Genomic DNA, 17,489 nt, shown 5'->3' on the forward strand with positions numbered 1-17,489 from the left:
AGGATATTCTCCGCTGCTGGCCTGCTCTCCAGGCACCATCACATGAGCCTGAAGCCACAGACTGGCCAAACTTGTGTTTCTAAAAATGAATTCAAAGGCACTGTAGAATTAGCTTAATAAGGCAGTTTTTGTTTCATTTGTATTGAATTCTAAGTAAGTCACAGCCTATATGCGCAATTTATAGAATATAATGATTTAATACAACAAAATGGTGTTTAAATGCTGAGCCCTTTCTGTCCCTGCCAGCCTGTTGTGTGGTACTCGCAAATGCTTCACAATGTATTTCTTTGAAGGCTATAGCCTTGAAATAATTGAAATAATATAGCCTAAATAATTCATTTCCATTCCTTCTTAGGCTCCCTGTCTGGCTCGTGACCTATTTAGAGTGTTTATATGCTGTTTAATATAACATGTAGCCTATTTGAAATGATGAGTGCTTCTTACATGTTTATTAAAATACTTTTCATTCAAATCATATGGTTTGGTTTCAATACTTCAAAACCAAATGGTAGGTCCAGGGAGTCACAAAAAAATAGATGGGTGTTGGTTAAATTGTGATTATAATGAATAGAGCGAATTTGGAGCTGCAGTTTTTTTTCCTGTGAGTGTAGATTGGTTCGTTCTGCGTTGAGTACTTTTACCTAGGACACTGCAACAACTGGAATTCTGATGGTTGGATAATTTTTATTCGACCTGCACACGAAGAGACAACACACAATATGTTAGCCCTTGGTGCAGTCACAGCTCTCGGGCACCTGCGTGAGCACATAGAAACTCACTCAAACACTGTCCCAAATACTCCCGAGTTACAATAGGTACCCTAATTAGCGAGCTCGGTGAAAGTTGTTAACATAAATCTTTATATTGTCCACATTGTAACAAAACCTATAGTTGCGTAACAGCACTTTGTGTAACTTTACCACAGTTTTATATTGACAAATTACGGCGCCAAGGACAGCATACCTTGCTAGTTGAAGGTCAGGCAAAAGAGAACAATAAGAGGGTACGTAAGTACAGATAACCCGCGATGGACCAAACCAGAATATACAAGACTTTTACAATTAGTTGTATTTACAATATACAGTGAGGGAAAAAAGTATTTGATCCCCTGCTGATTTTGTACGTTTGCCCACTGACAAAGACATGATCAGTCTATAATTTTAATGGTAGGTTTATTTGAACAGTGAGAGACAGAATAACAACAAAAAAATCCAGAAAAACGCATGTCAAAAATGTTATGAATTGATTTGCATTTTAATGAGGGAAATAAGTATTTGACCCCCTTTGCAAAACATGACTTAGTACTTGGTGGCAAAACCCTTGTCGGCAATCACAGAGGTCAGACATTTCTTGTAGTTGGCCACCAGGTTTGCACACATCTCAGGAGGGATTTTGTTCCACTCCTCTTTGCAGATCTTCTCCAAGTCATCAAGGTTTCGAGGCTGACGTTTGGCAACTCGAACCTTCAGATCCCTCCACAGATGTTCTATGGGATTAAGGTCTGGAGACTGGCTAGGCCACTCCAGAACCTTAATATGCTTCTTCTTGAGCCACTCCTTTGTTGCCTTGGCCGTGTGTTTTGGGTCATTGTCATGCTGGAATACCCATCCATGACCCATTTTCAATGCCCTGGCTGAGGGAAGGAGGTTCTCACCCAAGATTTGACGGTACATGGCCCCGTCCATCGTCCCTTTGATGCGGTGAAGTTGTCCTGTCCCCTTAGCAGAAAAACACCCCCAAAGCATAATGTTTCCACCTCAATGTTTGACGGTGGGGATGGTGATCTTGGGGTCATAGGCAGCATTCCTCCTCCTCCAAACACGACGAGTTGAGTTGATGCCAAAGAGCTCGATTTTGGTCTCATCTGACCACAGCACTTTCACCCAGTTCTCCTCTGAATCATTCAGATGTTCATTGGCAAACTTCAGACAGCCCTGTATATGGGGGGGACCTTGCGGGCGCTGCAGGATTTCAGTCCTTCACGGCGTAGTGTGTTACCAATTGTTTTCTTGGTGACTATGGTCCCAGCTGCCTTGAGATCATTGACAAGATCCTCCCGTGTAGTTCTGGGCTGATTCCTCACCGTTCTCATGATCATTGCAACTCCACGAGGTGAGATCTTGCATGGAGCCCCAGGCCGAGGGAGATTGACAGTTCTTTTGTGTTTCTTCCATTTGCAAATAATCGCACCAACTGTTGTCACCTTCTCACCAAGCTGCTTGGCGATGGTGTTGTAGCCCATTCCAGCCTTGTGTAGGTCTACAATCTTGTCCCCGACATCCTTGGAGAGCTCTTTGGTCTTGGCCATGGTGGAGAGTTTGGAATCTGATTGATTGATTGCTTCTGTGGACAGGTGTCTTTTCTACAGGTAACAAACTGAGATTAGGAGCGCTCCCTTTAAGAGTGTGCTCCTAATCTCAGCTTGTTACCTATATAAAAGACACCTCGGAGCCAGAAATCTTTCTGATTGAGAGGGGGTCAAATACTTATTTCCCTAATTAAAATGCAAATCAATTTATTAAAATGTTGACATGCGTTTTTCTTGATTTTTTATTTGTTATTCTGTCTCTCACTGTTCAAATAAACCTACCATTAAAATTATAGACTGATCATTTCTTTGTCAGTGGGCAAACATACAAAATCAGCAGGGGATCAAATACTTTTTCCCCTCACTGTAGATATATAAAATAAAAAAATTTACAGCGAAAAATAACATTAGCTATGCAGCTGTAATTAAATAAAGAAAACACATTGAATTATTATTATTATTATTATTAACACATTAACATCCCCTCTTGACCTGGCCTACTTGAACTGTCCTTGTGTGCAACTTGGTGCATAATCTAGAGGAACAACATCACACTACTACATGAGCACAGAGCGGTTTTTAGCGGAGCAGTTGGAAAGGAAGTGGAGTTGTGCACCACTCCATGAGTGATGAGTGGGATTTCCGACCGCTTAACTCCGCTCACATGCTCTGCCCTGGACTCATTTTCTTCTACTACTCTCTTCACAGCCTCAGCATACGACACCTTCTGCACTACTCTGATCCTGGCAACATCAACCTGCCTTTCTCTCACCGGACACATCTAAACTCCAACACCATGGGTACCCCTACAGTTTACACACACAACTTTGTCCACCGGTACTACACATTATTTTGTCTCATGTCCTCCTGCACACATCTAGGACTCTCCCTCCTACACACTGCTGCCACAGGACCATAAGCTTGACACCTAAAACACGGTAATGCGTTTCACTCAAAAGCTATCACAGGATAACTGACACATCCTAACTTGACTTTATCTGGTAAAGACTCTGCATCAAAACTCAGCAGGACAGACGGTGTCTTCTTTGTTTCACCATGCTCTCCACCGGGTCTGCGTCGCACCAAACGGCGGGCATCACAGACCCCGGGAATCTTCAACTTCAGTTGACCCTCCTCAACACTTAACGCCACTCCAGTTATCACTCCTTTCAACAGCGCCCTGCTCCGGAGAGGAAAGCAAGTCCCCAGTCATGTGGTGCGGAGCACATGCTCCCTCTGGACGGCAGAAACGCAAACAAACACTTCCACCGACCCAACATTCCCCAACCTCTTCTCCACCCAACCTGACACCACATATAGATCTAAAATCATCATTATAACCATTGGGACGAGACTCACACTCTGCGGCCTTCACCGCACTTGCCACCACAGTTCATTCATCCTCACTCTCGCCATGTTCAATTTCCTTCTGCGGTACTCTATATTTACTAATATGTTCCACTTTCTTCTTCTTCTTTTTTTCTACCCGCCTTCTTAATGACCTCCATGGGTTCCCCTGACTCCATTTCCAAGTCCGACAACCATTTAGGCGCACCTGCCACCTTGTCCCTCTTGTACCGCTCTTGTGATACAGGTCAAAGCAGCACTGACGGATGTGTTGACATGACAACTGCGTCAGAGTTTTGAACAACCCTTCCCACCCTTTGGTTCCATGCTGGCTGAAGGCCTGGCTGGCCAGTAACTAGCTAACACCAGATACAGATGAAAGGGGAAACATTTAAGTATCTGTGCCATAGATGAATAGGGTAAACTTGTAATTATATTTGCTGGCACCCTACAGTCGTGGTCAAAAGTTTTGAGAATGACACAAATATTAATTTTCACAAAGTCTGCTGCCTCAGGTTTTCTGATTGCAATTTGCATATACTCCAGAATGTTATGAAGAGTGATCAGATGAATTGTAATTAATTGCAAAGTCCCTCTTTGCCATGAAAATGAACTTAATCCCAAAAAAACATTTCCACTGCATTTCAGCCCTGCCACAAAAGGACCAGCTGACATCATGTCAGTGATTCTCTCGTTAACACAGGTGAGAGTGTTGACGAGGACAAGGCTGGAGATCACTCTGTAAGGCTGATTGAGTTAGAATAACTGACTGGAAGCTTTAAAATGAGGGTGGTGCTTGAAATCATTGTTCTTCCTCTGTTAACCATGGTTACCTGCAAGGAAACATGTGCCGTCATCATTGCTTTGCACAAAAAGGGATTCACAGGCAAGGATATTGCTGCTAGTAAGATTGCACCTGAATCAACCATTTATCGGATCATCAAGAACTTCAAGGAAAGAGGTTCAATTGTTGTGAAGAAGGCTTCAGGGCGCCCAAGAAAGTCCAGCAAGCGCCAGGACCGTCTCCTAAAGTTGATTCAGCTGCGGGATCGGGGCACCACCAGTGCAGAGCTTGCTCAAGAATGGCAGCAGGCAGGTGTGATTGCATCTGCATGCACAGTGAGGCGAATACTTTTGGAGGATGGCCTGGTGTCAAGAAGGGCAGTGAGGAAGCCACTTCTCTCCAGGAAAAACATCAGGGACAGACTGATATTCTGCAAAAGGTACAGGGATTGGACTGCTGAGGACTGGGGTAAAGTCATTTTCTCTGATGAATCCCCTTTCTGAGCTGGTGTTTTGACCACATTGAATTGGGGGAGGGGTGGGGTATTACACATCCTTTCTTTCCTCAGATTGGTGATGTTAGTTTAAACGTTTATAGTCAACACAATTGCACAAGATCAATTGATTAAAACAGATTAATATCTTTGGTTTTGTAATGTTGATTTTGTCATGTGCGCTGGGGCACACAGGACTTTTATTTATTTATATATTTTTGGCATGGAGAATCCGGGGATGTCTCTATATAAAGGTCACTGGCCACACACCAATATACGGATTTGACAGTCAAACTATCACTTAAATGGCAGCCAACTGTTGTCACTGCTGATATCCTATGGTGTGTCTTGATTCGTTGAAGTTAACTAACAGAAAAAGTGGTTTGTTCCCTTTTCCGTGATGGCAATCTCCCAATCTCCTTTTTTTGGGAGGAGTCCCCCCCCCCAAAAAAAGGTTGGGATTATTAATTTTTTACATAACTTAAGTGTTTGGGGTAAAAAGAAACATGCAAAATGTTCCTCTGTAGTGGTCATTAGGACGTAAATATGAAACAATTTACATTACAGTCAATAGTTACTGTAGGTGAAAAACATAGTTGCGGCATCCTTTTATTGATAGCCTCCTTATTTAGCTATTATTTAATGTTAAAAGAACACAGTCCTGACAACTCACTTAACTATTCCTGAGATATCCACTTACTAGAAACTATTTGAATATCAATCTCACAAAAACTATAATTAATAATTACATACTTATTTTCAAAATTTCATAAAATGTGCTAATTTTGACGGCAGACATATTTCTATGAACCAGGAAGATACAGTTGTCAAGGTCACACCCCCACACAAGTGATATCATTGAAAGGCCCAGAATGTCCTCTCAACGGGACAACAGGACGTAATTCAGTGACTTGTATGGCCTCAGAGATACGGACCAAGAACTGATGTCCACTAGAGAGGACAAAAATGAATTGCTGAGTCTCAGGAGGATATAGCTAAAAGCCTTCTACAAATTCTCCTCTAACCAATCATACAGTATATACTTATTCCAAGTTTCCATGTGGTCTTTGTATAATTAGGGCCCTTTTAGTCTCACGTTACCATACCTCCAAATAACGTCTCTGTCACGCCTCCCTTGGAGGGCTGGAGAATTGTGTGTTGCAAAAACGGTTTGAATGGTCCGCTGTTGATTGAATGTTACATTTAAAAACCCTCCCCCCACATGCCCGTTGGCGCTACGTGTTATGTTTGTCACTGTTTTCAGACCGGGAAGGACACATTTTGCTGAAGAGTTGTCCATATGGTTCTTGACGAAGCTAGGGCCCTAAATACTCTGCGATGTGGAGAACTCAGACGGAATAATGGAATCCAGACATTAAAATGGAATTCAACAATATTAAAACATTTATTGAACATAGTAGGAAATCAACTAAATGGATTGAAAATGTATTAATTTGCTCAAGTTTATCAAAAGACATTAACAGAATGCATCAGTGATTCGTATTTCCTGCAACTTTCTGAAGAGGCAATGAGAATGCCCTGTCTGTGTGTGTGTGTGCGGTGTATGCGTCTACCACTTTGTGTAGCCATTAGCGATGATGCTAATGAAAAGGCTTTCCCAAAAACCTTGTCAATTAAATGTTAATTACAAGTAGTCTATGCTTACCTGCCAGAATGATATCATGATTATTTGCATCACTCTAGTGGGTATTTCTTTTGCAAACTATACCATCAAAAACACAGCTAAACAGCAGCCTCTTGCAAGGTGCACACTGGAATTAAAGGGTAACTACACCCAGAAAGATTATTGAGGACATACAATTGAGTTGTTTTTCTATTAAAAAGCGAGAGAGCGAAAACCTGAAAGAAACGGAGGAAAAATTGAATCAGGCAAAAAATTAACAGCTCATACAACCAAAACAATTGGCCCTATTACAGTGATTTTAACGTGTAATCGATATGAGTGAATAACAAAAAAGTGTTGCGTTGGTAACCCACTTCAAACAAAATGCAACACTTTTTTTTCTACAAATTGTCTTCTACCAGTGATATACAAATTATTCACAGATTCTTTGTGGTTTTTAAGCTGTTAGTTTTAACAGGATGTGCAACCTCATCCCCCCTCTCTTGTAATTGATTTCAATGTGATATTGATATGAGAGATTGACAAAACAGTGTTGCTTTTTTCTTTCTTTTTTGGTGACCCCGTATCAAAATCCAACACTGAAATGTAGCTGACTGTCTTCTGCAGGTTGTCCTCTAAACAGTAATGTAAAAAAAATATCTCCAGTTTTCATGTGGTTTTTTAGTTCCGGGTTAAGCGGGCGGGTGTTAAGAAGCGTGGTTTGGCAGGTCAGGTTTTGGAGGACACATGACTTGACCTTCGCCTCCCGAGCCCGTTGGGGAGTTGCAGCGATCAGACAAGATTGAAAATGGGGGCAAAAAATATATATATATATATATAAATAGGCGGCCAGGCGGGTCATATTTCAGAGGATGAATGACTCGCACCTCTCCCGAGCCCATTGAGGAGCTGCGGAGATGAGCCAAGGGACCTAATTCAGGGAGAAAACAGGGTAAAAAATATACTTGTGGCAATACCACCCTGAACACACCTGTTCAGGGTTGGGCCTGGTTAGCACTGTGAAGGGAGGCCACCTGGGAGTAGTAGGTGCCGTAAGTGGAAGAAAAGTATAATAATAATAATAAAATATGCCATTTCAGACATTAGGAAAATCTGGCACCGGACAACATGACAGGATTTACCTGACATTTGAGACATTTTACGGACACCCATATGCATTCAGATCCAACCTGGCGCAGCCAGCACCATCAATAAACGAGGGATGTTGGCCAAATGAGCCACATTTACATGTCCTTAAAAACAGCCTATAACAAATTACAAAAACGCTATTCCTTGTGTTTCGATGTGTAGCATATGCAAAACTTTATAGCCTATTGTTTTTGTGGGGGGTAGTTTAGGCTACTTTCCTAAAACAATAATTGTCCACCTCATGGTTCAGCTGTCAGCGATTTGAGCACTAAATGCATCAAATGTCCACTGTATGATATTCATTTTTTAATAAATAGATATATATAGCCTATATAAAGGAAGAGAAGCTTAGGCCTGACCTCAGAGAGATAGAGATATGCTGGTGGCATGCTATGACACCGACATGCATTTCTATGTCAGATGGCTACTGCGTCTGCTATACAGATATAGATGTACAGAAGGAGGGTAATTCGTTCATCTTTGATCTGAATATTTTGTATAAAGATAAGGATTATATTGTTCGATTATAGGAGTAACTCTGTTAAGCCTGAATCAGTCTTCCTCACCTCAAGTTCAACTGTCGGAGTCAGTTGGAGAGCCGGGGCCCACTGCCTTCATATCATAGGCCTGCAGTAGCTAAATCTTAATAATAGCCACACCATACCAAACCCCTTCACAAATGTTTCTGAACTCTATTAGGGTAATATCAAAAGTAAGTCAAGCCATTGTTTATAGGGAAAATACAAGCAGAGGAGCGAATGTAAACCATGGGTGTTAAACCGTGGGATGTTGGGTTTGAGCGCACAGAGATGGACACAGAGACAGGGAGGTTCCAGTCAGAAAACACACCTTTACTGGGCAACATAAAATAAACGTAACAACAAAATAACTTAGGGCCACCTCCTCGTATTCGGTTTTGTTCCCCTCTCTCGGCTCACTGCCTGCCTCTCTTTTTTCTCTCCCGCGGTGCTCCATTTATGGTGCCTGCACGGCTGGTTGGCACTCTCCCCTAATTGCCCCTAATTGGTGCGATCAGCATTGGGGTGCCCAGCCCGGGTACTCCCAGCAGAGGGAGCCAACATCGAGGCACGTACCTCCCCTCTATCACCAACCCCAGGGGTAGACCTCCCCCAAAAAACACACAACCCTCCCCAATTTTGGAACACCCCTCCCCCAGTAAATTTCGATCTGTCCCTTACAGTTTAATGGCTGTGATATGAGAAAACTAAGGATGGATCAACAACATTGTAGTTACTCCACAATACTACCCTAATTGACAGAGTGAAAAGAAGGAAGCCTGTACAAAATAGAAATATTCCAAAACATCATCCTGTTTGCATTAAGGCACTAAAGTAATACTGCAAAAAATGTGGCAAAGAAATTAACTTTCTTTCCTAAATGATCAACCAATTTGACAGAGCTTGAATAATTTTGAAAAGAATAATGGGCAAATGTTGCACAATCCAGGTGTGGAAAGCTCTTAGAGACTTACCCAGAAAGACTCACAGCTGTAATCGCTGCTAAAGGTGCATCTACAAAGTATTGACTCAGCGGGGTGAATACTTATGTAAATGAGCTATTTCTGTATTTAATTGTCAATACATTTGCAAAAAATTCGAAAAACATGTTTTCACTTTGTGATTATGGGGTATTGTGTGTAGATTGGTGAGTGGGAAAAAATATTTAATCCATTGAGAATTCAGGCTGTAACACAACAAATGTGGCATAAATCAAGGGGTATAGTTTCTGAAGGCATTGTGTGTGTAGGTAGCATATTTTATGTTTTTAATACAGTATATCGCAAACTGTTTCTACATATTGTCTATTGAATTGGACACTCCAAACTATGTTTTGACTATTTATCAAAAGTTCTTGTCAACAGGAAGCAGGGACAGCATCATTTTCAACTTATGTTTTTTTTTAGAAATATACAGTGGGGAAAAAAAGTATTTAGTCAGCCACCAATTGTGCAAGTTCTCCCACTTAAAAAGATGAGAGAGGCCTGTAATTTTCATCATAGGTACACGTCAACTATGACAGACAAAATGAGGAAAAAAATTCCAGAAAATCACATTGTAGGATTTTTAATGAATTTATTGGCATATGATGGTGGAAAATAAGTATTTGGTCAATAACAAAAGTTTTTCAATACTTTGTTATATACCCTTTGTTGGCAATGACACAGGTCAAACGTTTTCTGTAAGTCTTCACAAGGTTTTCACACACTGTTGCTGGTATTTTGGCCCATTCCTCCATGCAGATCTCCTCTAGAGCAGTGATGTTTTGGGGCTGTCGCTGGGCAACACAGACTTTCAACTCCCCTCCAAAGATTTTCTATGGGGTTGAGATCTGGAGACTGGCTAGGCCACTCCAGGACCTTGAAATGCTTCTTACGAAGCCACTCCTTCGTTGCCGGGCGGTGTGTTTGGGATCATTGTCATGCTGAAAGACCCAGCCACGTTTCATCTTCAATGCCCTTGCTGATGGAAGGAGGGTTTCACTCAAAATCTCACGATACATGGCCCCATTCATTCTTTCCTTTACACGGATCAGTCGTCCTGGTCCCTTTGCAGAAAAACAGCCCCAAAGCATGATGTTTCCAACCCCATGCTTCACAGTAGGTATGGTGTTCTTTGGATGCAACTCAGCATTCTTTGTCCTCCAAACATGACGAGTTGAGTTTTTACCAAAAAGTTATATTTTGGTTTCATCTGACCATATGACATTCTCCCAATCCTCTTCTGGATCATCCAAATGCACTTCAGACGGGCCTGGACATGTACTGGCTTAAGCAGGGGGACACGTCTCGCACTGCAGGATTTGAGTCCCCTGGCGGCGTAGTGTGTTACTGATGGTTGGCTTTGTTACTTTGGTCCCAGCTCTCTGCAGGTCATTCACTAGGTCCCCCCGTGTGGTTCTGTGATTTTTGCTCACCGTTCTTGTGATCATTTTGACCCACGGGGTGAGATCTTGCGTGGAGCCCCAGATCGAGGGAGATTATCAGTGGTCTTGTATGTCTTCCATTTCCTAATAATTGCTCCCACAGTTGATTTCTTCAAACCAAGCTGCTTACCTATTGCAGATTCAGTCTTCCCAGCCTGGTGCAGGTCTACAATTTTGTTTTTGGTGTCCTTTGACAGCTCTTTGGTCTTGGCCATTGTGAAGTTTGGAGTGTGACTGTTTGAGGTTGTGGACAGGTGTATTTTATACTGATAACAAGTTCAAACAGGTGCCATTAATACAGGTAACGAGTGGAGGACAGAGGAGCCTCTGAAAGAAGAAGTTACAGGTCTGTGAGAGCCAGAAATCTTGCTTGTTTGTAGGTGACCAAATACTTATTTTCCACCATAATTTGCAAATAAATTCATTAAAAATCCTACTATGGGATTTTCTGGATTTTTTTTCCTCAATTTGTCTGTCATAGTTGACGTGTACCTATGATGAAAATTACAGGCCTCTCTCATCTTTTTAAGTGGGAGAACTTGCACAATTGGTGGCTGACTAAATACTTTTTTTCCCCACTGTAAATGGAACTTTCAACGTCAATTTCCAATAGTATTCTACTTAATCAGGCAAAATGTATGCACTCACTTAACTGTAAGTCACTCTGGATAAGAGCGTCTGCTAAAATGACTAAAATGTAAATAAAAAAGTATATTAGGCTAGAGATCTTAGAGACTTTAGGTTTCTGTGCTATCTGTGGAGTCCTGTTGGGGACTATGAAGACATATTCATTCCAATACGATCACTACACACCCTTTCCCTTAGCTTAGTTCTACAATGTTGTGGCACTCATTTCAACGAGTTGTGAGTCTTCCCTCCTGTAGACATGTGTATTGCCAACACACCCCTGTAGCACTGCACACGGATGGCCCGTGAACTTTTACCCCACAACTTTCCTCCCCTCTGCACCTCATAGTTTTCTTTTGGATTGATTGCAAGTGTCTTTGTGCCTTCACTGATTATACTTATCACTGAATATACTTTAAACCCTTGTGTACATAGCTCCAGTCTGGTGATGTTGGCCTAGGTTTCTCTAACCTGTTTCCCGTTTACACCCCCCCGTCCCCTCCCCTCCATCCCCCCCCCGGGCCGGTCTGAATGTCGTGTGTGCGTGTGTGCGCACGGTGTCGCCCCCTGCAGGTGAGCGAGGTGGAGGTGAACGGGCAGATTGAGGCAGTGTGTGAGTCCGTTTTCAGTGAGATGGAGTCTCAGGCGGTGGATGCCTTGGACCTCCCCATGTCAGGCTGTTTCCGTATGCGCAGTCACAGCTATGTCCGTGCCATCGAGAAGGGCTGCTCCCAAGACGAGGAGGACAGGGTCACCATGGTGGGGGGCAACATGAGGGCTATCTCAGCCCCCCGGACCACCACCGTCAGGACCATCCAGAGCAGCACAGGTCAGTCACACACACACACACACACACACACACACACACACACACACACACACACACACACACACACACACACACACTACGGGCCATAGTGATACAACTAAAACTTTATCTACCCTGACTGTACACTATAAAGGTGCAAGTTGGAACCAAATAAGGTTCTTGAGAGCGATGCCATAGGGGAACCATTTTAGGGTCTCTGAAGAACCACACACACACACACAAGTGGGATGGTTCTTTGAAGAACCATACAAAAATCAAACCAGAAATGTTTTGGCCATCCAGGACCGGAATTGAATAGCCCTGCTTTATAGTTTTAAACCTTATTTGCATATTTCCCGGGGTGCCTTTCGAGTGAATTCTAGAGTTACCAGTACCACATTTGACTGTTTGCTAGTCACAGGGATATGGTTGTTGCATTTATTCATTTTCAGTCCAATGCCCTTCACCAAGTGAGCTCCTAGGTGAGTATGTTGTCATTAAAATTGAATTATTTAATACAATACATATTTCATCACTCATTCTTTTTAGGGCCTAGTTTAGAAACCATGAATACCTACATTGTCCATATGTGCATATGTCTACAATGTATTATACATGTATGTAATGCATTATGTACAGTATGTACTGCTATTGACTACTAATGTAAAGGGACATTAATTGGATTAGCATTGCATGTCTTAATACACTGACAGCTTAGTCCATACACTCCCAGAGAAAAAGGTGCTATCTGGAACCTAAAAGGGTTCTTTGGCTTTCTCCATAGGATAACTCTTTGAAGAACCCTTTTTGGTTCCAGGAATAACCCTTTTGGTTCCAGGTAGAACCCTTTTGGGTTCTAAGGGTTCTACCTGGAACCCAAAAGGGTTCTGCTATGGGGACAACCAAAGAACCCTTTTGGAACCCTTTTTTTCTATGAGTGTACAGTACAGTACATATTTAATACTGTAGACTCCTCAGCGGGAGGCAGAGGAGTTGTGATTGCAAATGACACACACACATACGCAGAGCCTCAGCACATCTATTTATAAGTATTTTAATACATATGACCTATTTTTCTTCAGAGTTAAAATATGATAAATATTAGATGCCCTCTGTGCAGAACTGTGTCTGTCTGTATCTCTGCTGGGCCTACCTTTAAGAGCTTGTTCCTGCTGATCAGGGTCTGTATGTGGCCTCCTGTCCGGCCCTTATTTGAGCTCTCTGCCTCTCGTCCAGTACAACATTGAACTAGAACATTAGTGGATGGGCTGCATGCAGTATTGATGTTAAGTGGTGTTGGCATTCCGAGTTAACTTTCTCTATTTTTTCCTCCCTATAAATTCACCATCTTCTCTGACTTACATTGTAGCCATGCAGTGAGTCAAAGCCCGAGGGCATTAATTTTTTCATGTTCCTCAGCGCTCTCTTCCTCTCCTCCCTCTCTCTCCCTCTCCCTCTGTGTAATTATCCAGATTAAAAGGCAGTTCTTTCTTTCTTCCACACAGCCAACGAGGTTACAGTCAGCTAATTAAAATATTTAGCGCAAATTGTAAGGATGGCAAAACGTGTTCAGTCAAGTTTAAGGTGCTCCTCGTGATTCAGAACAAACATTAATTTAGTGCCATTAACAATTCTGTTCTGTTGGTTCCCTGAGTTTCCCTCCCAAGGCTGCGGAGGATAATGATTTATTTTACCCTCCGTTCTATTCAAGCCAGTGGGAAGAGTATGATGTAAGGGCATCCAGAGATTCGCCACCATTGAGTTTATATAAAACAATTTGATGTTTGTGTTTCTTGTTTGGCTAATAATGATCTCTGTGAGGAAAGATTTGTAATAGGGTGCAGCACATCCCGGCCTCTAGGATGCATCCCAAATTGCACCCTATTCCCCACATAGTGCACTATTTTTGACCAGAGCCCTATGGGCCCTAGTCAAAGGTAGTGCACTATATATTAGATGTGCCATTTGGGAAACACAACTCTAGTCACAGAGGAAGAGGAAGCGAGGGGGAAAATAAAATAATGGACATCATTCATCACACAAGTGCTATTGGCACGAACCTTACTGCTGGTGGGCCAGACGTCTGGGCTGGTCTGGGAGCAGGAGACAGATAAAACATGATAAGATACAGGTGTGGAGACAGCACACTTATGTGCACATATAGTGTGAGTGTACACATACACACACACCCGCGCAGACACACACAACCTACTCCGCACCCACACACACACGTCTGACCCATATCTTAGGAGCTGCCTGGGAGTCGATCAATATTCATTTGGAGTTACTAAAGGTGATACCTCCTGCCCCAAACAGACGGACCACATGTGGTTGGTAGCTGGGTGCTGAGGGATGGCTGTCAGCAGCGGCAACAGCTGTTAGCCATTTAATTCACATCAATTTAGGGGAGTCAGATTGAGTCATGTGATCGTGTGATAACTGGAAATATGAAGCACGGTGAACCCGGAGAGCTTAATGAAAAAGCAACAAAGTTTGTTATCGACAAGAGCCTTTGGTTGTAGCTGTGCTCGGTGCTTTGAAGGGTGTTTGATTTGGTTCTGTGATCGTCAGTCTGGGTGTCAGTCATAACATTATTAAGCACTAAAAAGCCAGGCAGAGTAGGGGATTGGCCCAGATTACTGTCATGGTGCTGGTACTTTATAATTCCTCACATCTCCCCTCCTGAGTCCTCGCTCACGCTAATTAATTTTCTACATTTGTTTCCTCCTCTGTTGGAGAGGAGAGCAGAGGAGAGTTTGGGAAATCGGTGAGACCTCTTTACTGCAGGGCTTAGAGTGTGAGTCTCTCTCTTTTTCTCTCTCTACCTCTCTCTCACGTGCGTGTGTGCGCTGGCACACGTGCACATACAGGTTGCAGAGGGTGCCATGGTGTGAAGCAGACCCATGCAAATTTCAGAGATGATACATACTGTATGTGTAGCAGACTTCACTCCCCACTGAATTACAAGAATGGTAAAAGGTGTTCAGAAAGAACCTGACACATGGTCACACAGTGCTGTTGTCAGAACTTGTCCGTCAAGCCATAGCATACAAAATAGATGTCAACAATTATGTACAGTATTGTATCGAACGGTGTGGGGTTCAAACAATCTGTCTTCCAGAACGTAGGCAAACTTGCTAACCACTGCTCAAATAGGGTTCATCCACTTGTGGGGAGATCATAACCAGTCTACCGAGGCAAGGTTCGCTGCAATATGTTGTGTAGAACTAATGAATGAAGGCACATTTGACATCAAATTAAAAATGTATTCCCTCATTCAGTCTTTTAGACAGAAGCACACAGAGACTCATGTAGAGACAAAATACAATTTCTCTCTCTCTCGCTCTCTCTCTCTCCCATCCTGAGTGCTGTGAGTAGACAGTAGCCAGTAAGCAAAATTACGTTGAAAAGCCATCTTTTAGACGTATTTTCCAGACGTTGACATCATGTGCATTTCAGGTGCTGAATGAAAGGTTAGAAGACGTCTTTTCCGGACGTCGAAAATACGTCTTATACGGACGTTGAAAATACAAATTTTCCAGACATCGAAAATACGTATTTTTGGGATTATTAACATACGTTTCTTCCAGAATTTGAAATCAGGTGCATTTTAGGTGCTGAATGAAAGGTAAAAATACATATTTTCTGGACGTTGAAAATATGTAATTTATAGACATTGAAGATACATATTTTTCAGTCATTGATTCTATTGCCAAATTTCAACTGCTATACATTGTCATTTAAATTTTTGACACCTCTTAATAGGAAAGAGGAACCAACAAAACATGTATTAATTCTCCCATCTATCACATGCAATTACTTCAAGTATTTCAAAGCCTTTAAAACTGGCTATGTTCAAAGTTGTCCAACATACTGAATAAACCAACTTCTACTACAATAACATTCTGAGTAATGGTTACAGATTTTTGTTTTCTAGCTATGACTGTGATATGTTATTGTTTATCTACCGTAGTTGAATGCATTGACTGTAAGTCACTCTGGATAAGAGTATATGCTGAATGACTCAAATGTAAACGTAGAAACAAACACTTACAAAGCATGCTGGGTACTATTCTAATGAGCTCCGCCCCCAAACAAGTACAAATTCGGTCGGCGAAAGGTCCAGATCCAAATCTGAATGAATCATAGATGTCTAGGCTATGTTTCACAAGTTTGAACATCACAGTGCAGTATGGCACAGTTTAGTACAGTAGAACACAGAAGAGTACAGTACAATACGGTGTGGTACGAGTCAGTAGAGTTTTATTCAGTAGAGTACGGTACAGTACAATACAGTACACTACAGTATAGTTGAATTCAGAACTGTACAGTACAACACAGGAGAGTTTATTTCAGTAGAGTACAGTAGAGCAGCGATTCTCAACTTGTGGGTCGCAATCCAAATTTGGGTCGTGGGAGGTTTTGAATGGGTCTTGGGTGTCTGAGTAAAAAAATAAAAAAATGAAGAAATAATCGAGTCTGAATTTAAACAACTTAGACCAGATAGAAAGTGAATAGAAATGATAATGAACTTATATTTGTAAATAATTTAATCTCTGAACAATTTTTATTCAGTCAAAGTATTTTCAATATAGAGCTATTAACAGATCTATTTTGGTTGATTTTGTGGTCTCAAACCAGTGAACTTAGGCAAAAATGTGTTATTGACAATTAAAGAGGTGGTAGTGTTGTTCCCTTGTCATATAATTGCAAAATTTACTATCAATATAACATAAAAAATATTTTTCCAGATTTTATTTTGCCGATTCTTTTTCACACTGCGAATATTGGGTCGCTGCAGAGACAACCTGGTTCAATTTGGGTCCAGAGACAAAACGAGTTGAGAACTACTGCAGTAGAGTACAGTGCAGTAGAGTACAGCAGAGTTTAATTCAGTAGAGTACAGTACAGTTCAGTAGAGTAGAGAACATTAGAGTAAAGTAGGGTACAATACAGTACACTATACTTTTCTTTACTTTACTGTACTCTACTCTACTATGCTCTACTGTACTGTACTGTACTATACTCTACTTTTCGTTACTGTACTATGTACTGTAATGTACTGTACTCTGCTGTGCTATAGTGTACTGTACTGTGCTGTCTAAAGTTGTGTACATAGATGTCTATGATTTGTTCAGATTTGGACTGGACCAATAACCAACGTCCGTGGACGTTGAAATCAAGGCCGGTCCGGACCACACCAAAAAAAGACGTCCAATGCTAAGTGGGAATATTATTATTTTTGGAAGGTTATAGAAGGGGAAGAGGACCCAAACATGCTGTTTACAGTAAATATCAGTTAATACAACACCCCTGAGCAGTCAGTCAAGTTTTGACCGTGCCATGATGACCAACAAACACATGCACCTACAGTATGCATTTGTTTGCACACACTAAGGCTCAGCC

General features: G+C 41.9%; 1 protein-coding gene across 1 annotated transcript in view; it reads left to right on the plus strand.

Annotated features, from left to right (window-relative positions):
• The window catches only part of LOC121549554 (disks large-associated protein 1-like), a 176,323-nt gene that overhangs the window by 103,943 nt on the left and 54,891 nt on the right, over positions 1–17,489 (plus strand). The window contains exon 5 of the mRNA XM_041861352.2: positions 11,849–12,104. Within this exon, the coding sequence (XP_041717286.1) occupies positions 11,849–12,104 (256 nt within the window). The remainder of the gene's footprint in view (positions 1–11,848; positions 12,105–17,489) is intronic.

The sequence above is a fragment of the Coregonus clupeaformis genome, chromosome 34 (genome assembly GCF_020615455.1).
Source record: "Coregonus clupeaformis isolate EN_2021a chromosome 34, ASM2061545v1, whole genome shotgun sequence".
Taxonomy (NCBI): Eukaryota; Metazoa; Chordata; class Actinopteri; order Salmoniformes; family Salmonidae; genus Coregonus; species Coregonus clupeaformis.